The sequence below is a fragment of the Notolabrus celidotus genome, chromosome 19 (assembly GCF_009762535.1).
Source record: "Notolabrus celidotus isolate fNotCel1 chromosome 19, fNotCel1.pri, whole genome shotgun sequence".
Lineage (NCBI taxonomy): Eukaryota > Metazoa > Chordata > Actinopteri > Labriformes > Labridae > Notolabrus > Notolabrus celidotus.
Window position 1 is genome coordinate 18,324,830 of NC_048290.1, and position 13,875 is coordinate 18,338,704.

The 13,875-nt window shown below is 41.5% G+C and overlaps 1 protein-coding gene across 1 annotated transcript in view; it reads left to right on the top strand.

Moving 5' to 3' along the window:
- The window catches only part of slc27a6 (solute carrier family 27 member 6), a 23,552-nt gene extending 13,061 nt beyond the window's left edge, over positions 1-10,491 (top strand). Inside the window, exons 4-10 of the mRNA XM_034709170.1 lie at positions 446-570; positions 2,578-2,772; positions 7,867-7,957; positions 8,035-8,233; positions 8,792-8,889; positions 9,003-9,133; positions 10,047-10,491. Of these exons, the coding sequence (XP_034565061.1) occupies positions 446-570; positions 2,578-2,772; positions 7,867-7,957; positions 8,035-8,233; positions 8,792-8,889; positions 9,003-9,133; positions 10,047-10,223 (1,016 nt within the window). The 3' untranslated portion in view covers positions 10,224-10,491. The remainder of the gene's footprint in view (positions 1-445; positions 571-2,577; positions 2,773-7,866; positions 7,958-8,034; positions 8,234-8,791; positions 8,890-9,002; positions 9,134-10,046) is intronic.
- The last annotated feature ends 3,384 nt before the right edge of the window (positions 10,492-13,875 follow it).

Consider the following 13,875-nt stretch of genomic DNA (forward strand, 5'->3'; position numbering starts at 1 on the left):
GGTCTACCTCAGAAGGTCTTATTATTTGGGGCTGAAGTCTATGTCCTCAAGCTGCTCGGCCTGGTTTGTGCTACTCTTCATGAGCTTCTAGGTTCAGGTCATGAAGTATCGCTCTACCTGAAAAGTTTCCTTAATGCATGAACACGTCTGAATTGGATCACTTTATTCAACATCCATGTAAACAGGATGATTTTACCAGGGTCACATGTATCCTCACTGATGCTCTCTCTGTTCTGTACCCTCTTTGCTGATTCTCTCCCTGCACATAAAAGAGAGGGGAGGTGTGCTCTCCCCACTTTAGGCTTTTCCATTCCACGTCTGCACAATGGAAGGGCAGGGAGCTCCCACAACAGAGCCATACCACCAAATATAACTCACTGCATGTAAATGATAATTCTCTTTGAGAGGTTGGTCCTGATTGAAGTTTATATCCACTCTGTCATAGGCGCAACCTGCATCCTGAAGAAGAAGTTTTCAGCTTCTCATTTCTGGAATGACTGCAGGAAACACAACGTGACCGTCTTCCAGTACATTGGCGAACTCTGCAGATATCTCTGCAACCAGCCCAAGGTAATCCACAGTTTCAGAAGAGTCTCAGGGCCAGGCATCACTAACAGTAAGATGAGAAAGATCTCTTTTACTCTCCAGTTTGAGACTGAACATGAAATGTTGAGGAGGAAGTTTAAGTTTATTAAGGAAGAATAAATTGGAGGAGGATTTTCTCCGTTTTGGAAATGAAAATGTACGCCTGATTCTTAACGAAAGCTCAACTTTCTTCCAAATACTTTAACTTTGCTCTTTAATTTAAGCTTCATTCTCATTCTAATGTTTACTTTTTTAGTCTTATCACAAACCTCTTCTATTTTTCTGACCTCTTGCAAATATAATATCATGCCTCTGTTTCTACAATAAAACAAATTCAGCACAAAGTAGAGTTGTAACAAATCCAGAATGAAAACTCAAACATTGCTGATTCTTGTTTCACTCAGGCATCTAAATCTGGCTCACATTGTTTATTCAGATTTTTTTCTGCACGTTGTGCTGGTATGGAAAGGATCACTGCACAAAGACCAACATTTCTTACACCTTAAAGATACTGTAGATCTCTAGACTAAACTATGTCCTCTAATATCATTGATAATCCAGAGGAGGTGTGTGTTTCTGATATGAATTTGCTCTTACTTCTGTTTTTCCTAATTCTCATACTTCTGACATTTTACAGGCGTCAGTTTTTCTGCAGATGTAGGGACCAAGTCATGACGTTATCTCTCTCCTCTGCTCTCTGTCTGCAACAGATAGAAATGTAGAGTTAACTTATCATCAGTATTTGCAAACCTTGTAGTGAGATCAGTAGTGGTGTCGTGGCTGGGACAGAGATCGAAGCAGGGAGACACACAGCAGCAAAATATCGACGTATTTAAATGTTCTTAACGGCGTAATCTCGGTGAAACAATCAGTCTTCTTCCTCTGTTTCATCACGTTGTTTTAACAAGTGTCAAATTCTCTCCTCTCTGTCTCTATAAAATAACAGAAATAACTTCGTTTTCACGTGGTGTTGAAGTGTCCGAGCTAAGTGAACCTGCTCTGCGGTTTGCTGTCCGACATGCTGTCATAGTCGTTTGCTCATGTCCCTGTACTTCTCTAGCTCCTGTTTCTCCTCTCAGCAGGACAATACCTTACTTTACTGATAGTTAAATATTAACTGTAGATAAAGTTCGGCACTCCGTCTGAAGGAGGAGAACAGGTTCATGAAGTGAAGCTACGCTGAGACTGAACGACAGTTAAAGCAGAGAGAGAAGACTTTCCTCTTACAGTCGCTGCTGCTCGTGAATAATTCAGCAACACCGAGCAAAACTGTGACAGAGAGACAAGCAGGGTCTTTGTTTAAGTGTTTGTATCGTCCCCTGCGGACAGACAGACAGACAGACACACACACACACACACACACACGCACACACTCACAAACACACACACACACACACCCACACACACACACACACACGCACGCACGCACGCACGCACGCACGCACGCACGCACGCACGCACGCACGCACACACATACACCCACACAAACACACAGTGAGGGCAGAGCTCGTCCTCCTCGGGCTCAAAGTCCTCTTTGTCCCTCTGTCTCTGTTATTTGGCTGCGTAGGCGGGATAGCGGGGGGGCAGCGTCCTGGACTGTCCTCTGCTGGGATTGGTGAACTGAAGATGTGGACACGTACGATGCATACGCACTTTTTCAGCGTGTGCACGGAGCATGAGGGTCAATTACTGCCAGTGATCGACGTGCAAACACAACAAGAACTGTTTACTGAGGACAGAATTAAAGACAAAGAGGAAACATTTGTTTTTACTGAGAGATCAAGAATGAAGCGATCTAATGAAATCTAAATCTATTTCTAAAAGATATCAGTGAAAGAGTTAGTTATTTATCTGACCAAAGAGAAGCAGCAAAGAATCAAAATGCTGTTTCCTGTGATGTATCATCTTAAAGATGTCCATAAAACATTGCTGAGAATCAACACGTTATCACCTGTCCGATCTGCGTCCCTCACGTCTCTCTCCCTCTCTCAGACGGATCAGGACAAAGTTCACAAAGTGATGATGGGCGTGGGGAATGGGCTGCGGCCGGACGTCTGGAGAGACTTTCAGAGCCGGTTCGGGAACATCAAGATGTGCGAGGTGTACGGCTCCACGGAGGGAAACCTGTGCTTCATGAACCACATCGGGAAGATCGGCACCGTGGGCCGCTCCAACTTCATCTACAGGGTGAGAGATGGTTTTATTTACATGTCAGTAACACACACACACACGCTGGCTATGTTTCCTCTGAGAGACAAGAAATAAAAGCGACAGGAATCGTCCTTCCCTCTGTGGTCAAGGTCTGAGGCTCATTTCAGTGAAGGACAGGGTCAGCATGAACACCCTGAGCGGTCTGGAGCTTCACAGACCCAAACACAACAAACTGTGATCCCTGTGTTTCAGCAGTCTGAGCTCCAGGAGCTCTTCTGCTGGATCAGACCATACCGGTCGGCCCTCACTCCACACACGCGTCACTGATCTCTGACCGCCCACACGAGTCGAGCCCAGCCGAGCCCAGCCGAACCGAGCCGAGCCCAGCCGAGCATGGAGCAGGAACAGAGGTGGCTTTCATCAGACCTCTCGTCTTAAAATATGAAGCCATTGCTGAAGTGTTAAAAACTGCAGTTCCTCAAGAGTCCACTAGAGGCTGGCTGCAGGAACACCAGAAACCACATACCCCCCCATTCAAAGAGCCGATCTTTAAATAAACATGTTCACAGCCTGGTTAAAAAAATTAGTTTAGACTGAATAGCTAATTTCTCTGTCAGCACACACTGTACGGAGTGATTTTATTATAACTCGTTATTTTTGAAGATCACCGTAGCTGTTAGCGAGGGGGCTAAAGGACCGCCTCTTTACCTCACGCTAGCTCCAAAAAGGTTAGGTTGAGTTCATAGACTGTATAAATAATGGACGTAGTATCCGTGACGTCACCCGTCTGTTCCTGAGCGCTGTTTTGAAGCCGATCATCGGTGGGTGCCATATTGGAAATGTTGAACACAACCAAACTTAGTGTGAGGTAAAGAGGCAGAGTTTGAGCCTCCTAGCCAACAGCTATGTGTTCCCACCTGTCAATCAAGCCAGTCATGTCCTTATTTGGGCAAAACTTTAATCTAAATATCTTCTGAACTAGCAGTTAGAAAAAAATTCAACCCCCACTGTACAGTGTGTGCCGATAGAGAAATTAGCTACGTAGACCGAACCAGGCTGTAAACATGTTTATTTCTGCTGCAAAGATCGGCTTTGAATGGGTGTGTATGTGGTTTTTGGTGTTTCTGTAGCCAGCCTCAAGCGGACACTCGAGGAACTTCAGTTTATAACACTTGGCTTAACTTTGTGCCAGGAAGACCAAAAAAATGATTGTAATTCAAAATCCTGTACATTGTGATTCTTTTACAACTTTGTTTTGTGGAAGTGATACTCGTAGGAAGGGGAGCCTCGTTGTTCAAACCAAACATCAAACATTTAAAGAAGTAGGGTCTGTTTTATTCTTCGCAAAAACAGTCACTATTTCAAGTGTTGTGCTTTAAGTTGACCGGCCGTAACAGGTGAAATGAGCAGCTAGTGACGCACTTACAAACTCTTTTACATCCTTTAGATTACACAAGGATTATTCCTTTGCATGCGTTTGATAACAGAGTTTGAGGTTGCTCAGCTGCAGTGTTTCATACTCTTTGTTGGGTGAGTTCTGGATATAAACATCTAGTATTCATTCAATATATGTCAGAGTTTCTGGAGAGGTCGGAGCAGCATGCAGAAATCATTTTGACACTTTCCAGGAAATACTCCCAGAGAACAGAGCGCTGACATCTTTCCTCATAAACACGTGAGAGAGAGAGAGAGTTACAGAGCGCTCTGTGTGAGAGACAGAGGCTGTGTATATAACATTCAGTCTGCCTACATGTGAGGACGTCTCAGTAACGCCGTGTTTATATAAAGTTATTTTAGGTCAGAGCGGCTGTGAAGGTTTCAGCTGTGTTATCTCCTCTGAGTTTAATGTACAGAGTGAGGACTGAGGAGGCCAGATTCAGACTTTAACATGATGGAAAGATCAAATATGAGCATGCATGGAAGAAGCATTAAAGTCAGGGACAGTGAGAGTTAAAGGGACTGAAGGGAACTTTGATTTGGTGTTGATTCTGACTCGGGGAAAGCAGAAAAAGTTAGAAATGGCTTCACAGGAATAATAAATGTATTGTTTATAATCTTATTTTCTTTCATGGGTGATATAGAAGCATCACATTATATTATTTTATTGCTCATATCCAGATTAAACTCCTTGTGTCCTCTCCTCTGGTTTGAGAGAGGAAACATTTCAAATTAAAATGCATTCATAAAGAAACAATGCATGAGTAAATGTTTGCAAATGCATCCTTTCATTATATGTATGTTCTAAGCATGTTGTGAGATACCAGGTGTAAGTTTCCTTTAAGACGTGCATCTCTAACACAGAGTCTCTCGTGGGTCACGTCCTGCAGACCTCTGGTGATCTGTGTCAAGCGCTGGGGGAGGGGCGAGCAGCTTAGAGGAGATCTGCAGATCGTATATTTCCAGGATGTTTAAAGTAACCTCCATTAGGGGGTCTCTGAGGGGTCAGCATCAGACCCAGGGGAGTTACTAAACCTGACATCCACACAGGGACACGTACACCTGTTACGTGCACGACCATCAAATACACCTATAATATCTGAATCACTTCTTTACTGACAAATACAACAAAATATAACAAACTGATGATAACTCAGCACAGCATTTGACTCACTCATATTACAAACAAGTGGAAGTTATTTTACCATATGAAGTTATAAAAAACTTTATAACAACAAAACAGTGGACCATTTTAATCCAATTTTACTTTATAATGTGATTTAAATCAACTTAAATGCAGGAGTATGTTTTGTAATATAATTGCATTATTTAATCTACAAAATAAACATGTGATATAAGACAATAACAGCTTATACAACATGGCACAAATATCCTTGAATCTAATTTAATACATCATTGTGTTATGGGTCACAAAATCTCTATTCCCAGATTATATATAAGAACATACATTAGATTGTATTGTAGTCTTAGAAATGTTCTGGTCTATGTCTGTAGTCTGAGTAGTATTGACCAATCAGGTATCGGCAGGCTTTGGCATCAGCAGGAAAAACAGTCTGTATGGAGAGCAACAGCAGGTGTTCTAGAATTCTGACATCAAAGACAGAATTCTAGAATTCCGTCTCTGATGTCAGAATTCTGAAAAAATGGAACATTCCATGAAGACCTAAAGTTTCTGTTTCAGGTTCAGACCAAGCAGCAACCTCCAATCTACAAATATGAGTCCAATGCGGAAGTGCTAAAAACTGCAGTTCATCGAGGATCTGCTTGAGGCTGGCTCCGGAAGTACTGGAAACCACATACCCACCGATTCAAAAAAGCCGGTCATTACAGCAGAAATAAACATGTTTACATCCTGGTATAAAAGGCGAGTGTAGTCTTGATAGCTAATTTCTCGGTCGGCACACACTGGAGGGGGTTGAATGTTTTTAAAACTACCTGAGCGACCTTCTCTTCTGAAATCACTGCGTCATGAAACGTGTCTGATGACTCGGCTGAGTCTTGGACAGCATTTGTGAGCAGCCTGCCAAACCTGAGTATTCATCTGAGGAGATTAGTGTTAGTCGGTTAGAGGGATGACCAGAGAGTGTCTTCAGAGGTTTAGCTTCCGTAAAGCTTCTGTTAATCAGAGAAGTTACAAAACGCAGGCTTCATGTATTTAGCTCTAATCTCTGACCCGGGCTATTCTTAGAGCGTCTCTCTGCTGAGACACAAAGAGTTACAAAAGTTAAGTTGCAACACATCAGCATTACCTGACACTCATTCCAGTTAAGCTCGCAGGATTGGGACTTTTGTAACGCAGTGTTAGAAGTTATTTTTAGATTTACGTGTCAGAGCATTCATGGTTTATTTAATTTAAGGAGGCTTTTTGAGTCAAATAATCCAAGAAGACAGATTTGATGAGCAAAGACAGCTAGCTGCTAACATATGAGTAATGCTATCATGTGACTGAGTGTATGCGTCTCTGGCAGTCTGTTAGTTTAATAAAGCGCAGAGACAGACAGACAGATTATTTGTCTGATAGTTACATAAAAAAAACTCCAAAAGGCTCCAACACCACAAACAGCTAGGAGCTCCCACCTGTCACTCAAAGAGACCATGCCCCTAATCCCACCTCTCTTAAATCCATGATCTAATGTAAACAGATAAGTTGTGTATAAATTCAGCCGTACAGTTTACATGAAAAGAGAGTTTTTTACCACAGTGTCAACAGGCAGAGAAGACATGTTACCGACTCCTTCACTCATATAAGTTTGACATGTATACGGTCGTCCCTGGTGTCTCTTTTTTCTGTCTAAAATTAATCACTGTAGTTATTTGGCTTTGATCCATTGAAAGCATTCCATTCTATTATGCTTTGATCTGTTCCATTCCATTTTATTCTCATTTGATCTGTTCCATTCCTTTCTATTCTGCTTCGATCTGTTCAATTCCATTCTATTCTGCTTTGATCTGTTCAATTCCTTCCTATTCTGCTTTAATCTGTTCCATTCCTTCCTTTTCTGCTTTGATCTGTTCAATTCCATTCCTTTCTATTCTGCTTTGATCTGTTCCATTCCTTTCTATTCTGCTTTAATCTGTTCCATTTCTCCCTTTTCTGCTTTGATCTGTTCAATTCCTTCCTATTCTGCTTTAATCTGTTCAATTCCTTTCTATTCTGCTTTGATCTGTTCAATTCCAGTCCTTTCTATTCTGCTTTGATCTGTTCAATTCCATTCTATTCTGCTTTGATCTGTTCAATTCCTTCCCATTCTGCTTTGATCTGTTCAATTCCTTCCCATTCTGCTTTGATCTGTTCCATTCCTTCCTATTCTGCTTTGATCTGTTCAATTCCTTCCTATTCTGCTTTAATCTGTTCCATTCTATTCTGCCTTGATCTGTTCCATTCTATTCCTTTCTATTCCACTCCATTCCATTCTATTCTCCTTTGATCTGTTTTATTCCGTTCTGTTCTGCTTTGATCTGTTCAATTCTGTTCTCCTTACTGCAGATTGATTTGACATAATGAATTATTAAATATTTTATAAATTACCTGGAGTTTAATTCAAATATCTTTGTAAAGTATCAGATGTTTAACCTGCTCTGGTTTAGATGAACTCTAGTGGACACTCAGGGAACTGCAGTAGAAGAACTCCTGTACCTGCTGTAGTAATGTCCTTTCTGATTGATCTGCAGCTCCTATTTAAATATGACCTGGTGAAGTACGACATGTTGAGAGATGAACCGGTGAAGGATCAGCATGGATTCTGTCAGCGAGTGGAGAAAGGTATGAGTGATTAAAGCTTCCTTTAGACTCTGTTCTATGAGACGAACTCCTGACGTCGTGTCACGTTTACCTCTCAGGTGAGACGGGTCTGCTGCTCTCGAAGGTGAGCGCCCTCAGCCCGTTTTTTGGCTACGCTGGCAGCAAACAGCTGACGGAGAAGAAGCTGATGAGGAACGTGTTCGTGAAGGGAGACGCTTACTTTAACACGGGAGACCTGATGTCTGAAAACCAGGAGGGCTTCATCTGCTTCAGGGACAGAGTGGGAGACACTTTCAGGTACACACCCATCACCTCCATACATCTCTGGGGTCATGTGACCACATGGGCTTGATGCCAAGCTGTAATACACGCTTCATTTTTATTGATATATTTTTTTAAGTTATATTTTTGGGCTTTTAAACCTTTATTGATAGAGGGAGAGGACAGTGGGTAGTGTAGGAAACTGGGAGACAGTGGGGGAATGACATGCTTGTTATCAGCTCACAGTTCAAAGCCAGCATCCCTGATTGTATGGGGATCATAAAAGTCCATGGCATGGGTAGCTTCCACATCTGTGAAGGCTCCATTAATGCTGAACAATATATACAGGTTTAGTAGCAACATATGCTGACATCCAGACAATGGCGGCTTCAGGAAGACCTAACATATTTTAGCTAAACCACATTCTGCACATATTACAAGAGCATGGCTCTGTAGTAGAAGAGTCCAGGTGCTGAACTGGCCTGCCTGCAGTCCTGACTCGTCCCCCATTGAAACATTTGGAGCATCATGAACTCTTGGACGTACCTGTGCTGTTCCTCACCTGGACTGAACTTGATGTTTCCCTGGTTTCAGGTGGAAAGGTGAAAATGTTGCGACGACAGAAGTGACGGAGATTCTGGGTCAGGTGGATTTTATTCAGGAGGTGAATGTGTACGGAGTGGAGATACCAGGTATGAGTTTAAATAGCTCTTAACATATTTAAGAATCAGCATGTGACACCAGAATAAGTGAGGATCTGATATTTATGGCGGACAGAGACTTTACTGAAGCATGTTTTTATCAGGACAGGAAGGCCGAGCAGGAATGGCGGCCATGATCATCAGACCGAGCTTCAGCTTCGATGGAAAGAAACTGTTTGATCACGTGATGACTGAGCTGCCAGCGTACGCACGCCCGCTCTTCATCAGGATCCAGGTATGAACTCTGCCATGCCGACTCTCATCTTCATTCTTCTGCATCATCAGGACTGTAGAGGAAATCACAACACGTTTTCAAACACTAACAGGCATGAGGATCCTCGTACAGTCTGCTCAGACAGCAGACATCTCAGTCTCATCTCTAATGTTACCTCCAACACTCTTCATTATCATCTAATTCTGTTATAAAAGATGTTTTATATTAGATCTCTGTATAAATGCAGAACATTCTCCATCATTAGTTTTGCTGTGTGATTAAAAAATACTCTGCTCATGAGAGACAAAGCTGTGGACGACTTTTAAAGATGACTCCAGAAGCTGAAATAGTGCCTGACTTCCTTGTGTTAATCCCAGGAGCCCCACAGCATTAACTACTAATAGAAAGATCCCTGCTGCAGTTAGATTTACTAACAGCCTGCAGCATTTGCACTCGTGTTGCACAGTTTCCTCTCATGCACTGCCCCCTGCTGGTCCCTTCAGTCCATCACTTTACTGATGTGTGATGTTGACATCCTGTGCTGCTTTGTCCTGTCTCAGATTACAGCTGCTGAGAGGAGTTGTTATGTATTTATGAAACAGACTGAAATGAACAGTGAGCCTCTTTATGAGCTAAGAAACCAAACAAGACCGTTGTTTCTACATCTTAATCTTTAAAGCCTGAAACCGCTGTGAGGGGTCCGAGTTAGACCAGGTGATAGACGGCACCCTGGAGAAACAGACTCATGACTTTCTCCACAGCAAAGATTCACAATGAGTGAAATGTTTGACTGTTAAAGAAAGAAAACACGTCTCTTAAATGTGCAGGAGCCACAAAGAGAGAGAAGGTACGACTTTGATCAAAAAGTTCCTCCCAGTACCTTAAATTTAAGATACCCTGACGTGTCTGAGATCTCAATGTCTTCCCCCTTCAGGAGGTGATGGAGATGACGAGCACGTTCAAGCAGCAGAAGTTCCAGCTGGTTCAGAGCGGCTTCAACCCGTCCACCATCTCCGACCCTCTGTTCGCTCTGGACGCTCAGCAGCAGATCTACATTCCTCTGACGGACGCCGTCTACCAGAGCATCATCAACGGGAGCAGAAAACTATAAACTATAAACTCTGAACTCTCTGTGTGTGAGTGTGTGAGTGTGTGTGTGTGTGTGTGTGTGTGTGTGTGTGTGAGCTAGCTTTTTAAATTAAACCAGCGAGCCTACAATCATGAGTGAAGTCCTGACGTCTGAGTGGAAACCTTCGTCTGATGATGAGCGAGAGAGCATGAGAACGTGACCCTGCCAGAAACTTTTGTTAATAAAAGAACTCTGCTGATGTTTCATCCACTTATAAAACAGAAACACTCATCAGATCCTCCAAATATCAGTCTGAGATCAAATTTTTTACAAACTTACAACAATATATTAATATTATTTTAATATTTTAATCATTATAAGAGCATTTAAAGTTTACTCAGGCATGGACTCAGTTTATAAGTTAATGAAAAGTTATAAAGAAGGAAGTGTAATGTATTTAAAGCAGCATTTAAAAGTCTGTCTGCTTAGATCAACAGGTTTATATAAGTTTAAATTCAGGGATTCATCACAGCACTAGTGTTAAAAACAAAAAATGGAGAAGTTGAATGAGAAAAGTCAAATATGAAGGTTGTTAAATGAATAATATGCAAAGTTTAAAGGCTTTAAAAAGTGGACCGGCAATATGAAAGTCATCTTTTGATTTTTGTTCCAGTTAAGGTTAAAGTTTCCTCTCGTGCACGGTTTGTTGACGGCTGTTAATCGGTTGTGTTGTTATTCAGAGGAGAATGAGCAGTATCATGGAAATCTGTGATCGACTCCGACTCTTTTAAAGGTTATTCTTAAAATGTTTAATCCAGATGTGTAAGGTCCCCATGCCATGGAGACCTGGACTCTTCTACTACAGAGCCATGCTGTTGTAATCCGTGCAGAATGTGGTTTGGCGTTGTTTTGCTGAAATATGTAAGGTCTTCCTGAAGACGTCATTGTCTGGATGGCAGCATGTGTTGCTCCTAAACCTGTATATATTGTTCAGCATTAATGGAGCCTTCACAGATGTGGAAGCTACCCATGCCATGGACTCTTATGATCCCCATACCATCAGGGACACTGGCTTTGAACTGTGAGCTGATAACAAGCCGGGTGGTCCCTCTCCTCTTTAGAGCGGAGGACACAGCGTCCAGGATTTCAGAAAAGAAAGTCCGATTTTGATTCATCAGACCACAGGACAGTTTTCCACTTCCCCTCAGTCCATCTTAGACGGGATCCTGGTCTGATTTCTAAATGTTCAGGGACCAAAGTGTCATTTATATCACAGGATTAAACAGGCTGTAATGTCTGCAACATAATCCTTGATGGATCAAAGTGAGTCCACTTACGCAGAGAGAGAGATAGAGAGAGAGAGAGAGAGAGAGAGACAGAGAGAGAGACAGAGAGAGAGACAGAGAGAGAGAGCTTTATGAGGAAGAGGATGATTATTTAACCTCAGTGCAGTCTTCATACCAGACCACATTGAAAAAGAACAGTACTTCTACTTCACAGGAGTTGTTTGTCTACCTCTGCCTTGATTATTTAGTTTCTAGATTTGTTTGTGTTGGATCTGAACTGACCATTTAAATCTTCAAAGTCAAACAATAACAATAAACTAACCAGACCTCAGTGACAAAACCAGAAATTCTACCTCCCAGGACTCAGGAGTTGTTGGTCTGCCACTGCCTCAATCGGTTTGTTTGTTTTAGAGTTGGAAAAGTATTGTGTTGGATTTTAATCTCTAAAGTCTCACAATGAGATAAACCAGCTCAGTGACTGAAGAAAAGGCAGATGAGCAACTTGTGAGATCTGAAAGTTGAACTGATTGTTTTTGTAAAAGATGTCTGGAGGGGATCGATGATGAAGCTGTTCAGGATTCTAAAGAACAAAACAAAGAGACAGACTCTTAGAATAACAACCTGAGCCTGTCAGGGACCAAAACAAGAACTGTTAGTGGACTCAATTTGATCCATCGAGGATTACAGATGTTACAGCCTGTTCACCTGCTGCAGGAGGAAGAACTTCAGACACTCAGACAGTTTTTAAACCTGTCTGTCATTAAGAAGTCAAGAAATGTTTAAGACTATTTTTTCAACCTGAAACAGCGGTCACATCACTCTTATGAAAGACACCAGACTACACTGATAGATGCAGGAGTTGCTGATCTACCACCTCTGATCAGACAGCTGGTTTGTGTTATTTCGTTTAGTTTGATTTGAGGTAATCTTCATAGAGCCACACATGAACACTGAACCTCCTACGAGATTTAGGCAGCAGTAGACGAGCAACTCCGGTGACCTGTGAAATATGATCACTGTTTTTAGTAATGGAGTTTGGTGGTTTTTAAAAAGAGCTGTTAAAATAGACTGCCTCTACAACAAAATCTACATCTCAGTGGGGATCCTGTCTCTGTCACTCAGATAAAAAAAACAACAGATGCATTTCTTTGTTGGCAACCACCAGAGGAGACTTAAATGTTGCCCCTGAGACTTGATTTTCGGCCCACAGTTAGTTCCTCTCAAAGATTAGAGATACTCTAATAATCTTATATGAGTTATAAGACTGTAGAGATGGCTTTCATGTAATTTGGTCAGTTTTTGAGACTTTAAGCTGCGCAGGTACTCCGTTAAAGGAAGATGGAAGTCCTTGAAAGTCATATCAAAGTGCCTTATTTACGTCCAGACTCACAGAGACATTTCGATTTAAAGATACTCTTATTTAAAGCTCCTGTGAGTCATTTTCACCTGTTTATAAAGAAGACTGAAATGAATAATGATGCCTCTTAATAACCCAAAACAGAAAACAAGATCATCAGCATACAGATAGATGATCTTTCATATAGTCCTTTAATGCTGGACCTGCTTTGAGGGGGTAGGTGTCAGAGAAAGAGACTTACATCAGGAGGATTCAGGGTGACTGTTAAATGGAATCGCAACCTTCCACAGGATTAAATCTATGGAGATGTCAGAGTAATACTTTGACCACAGGGGGCGCCAAAATCAACAGGAGCTTTAAGTCTTTATAGAAATGAAGGTTCATAGATGTGATATTTCTTTTGTGACGAATATAATCTCATCCAGATTACAGGTTTCACTTCTGTCGACGAATATAACCACGTCGACCAATCACAGCACACTCTGTTTATTCAATAGCTTAATATATTTTAACAAGCATAACGTTTATTATCCTGACTGTATATCATTTAATGTTAAAAACAAAGAAGTGCCCAAACACACTTTTTATTTCATGATCACGATGTTTTAATGCTGTGAAACTTCTGAGTTCATCTTTTATTTATTTATTTTTGTTTTATTTTTTTTTTACTTTTTTTTGTTCACCAGAGATTAAAGGTGTGCTGCTAATTTACAGACAATCCCAGGTGAGGTCAGACTGTCAGGTGAGTTAATAACACTTAAAGGTTTCAAAGCCGGGTCAAAAAGTTTCTTCTTCTTCTTCTTCTTCTTCTACTTCTTCTACTTCTACTTCTACTTCTACTTCTACTTCTTACTGTAAACTAGCTGAGGTGGATCATTCGTGAAAACTAGCTGAGGTTGATCATTCATGATGTTTGAGGAGGTTAACAGATTTAAAGTGACTGAATGTTGGAGCTGATGTTTTCATGGTGTGTGGAAGTCATCACCTGTTTGATTTAAAGGAGGTTCATTTCATTTTTATTTGTGATAGGAATATGAAAAGTGTTGCATTC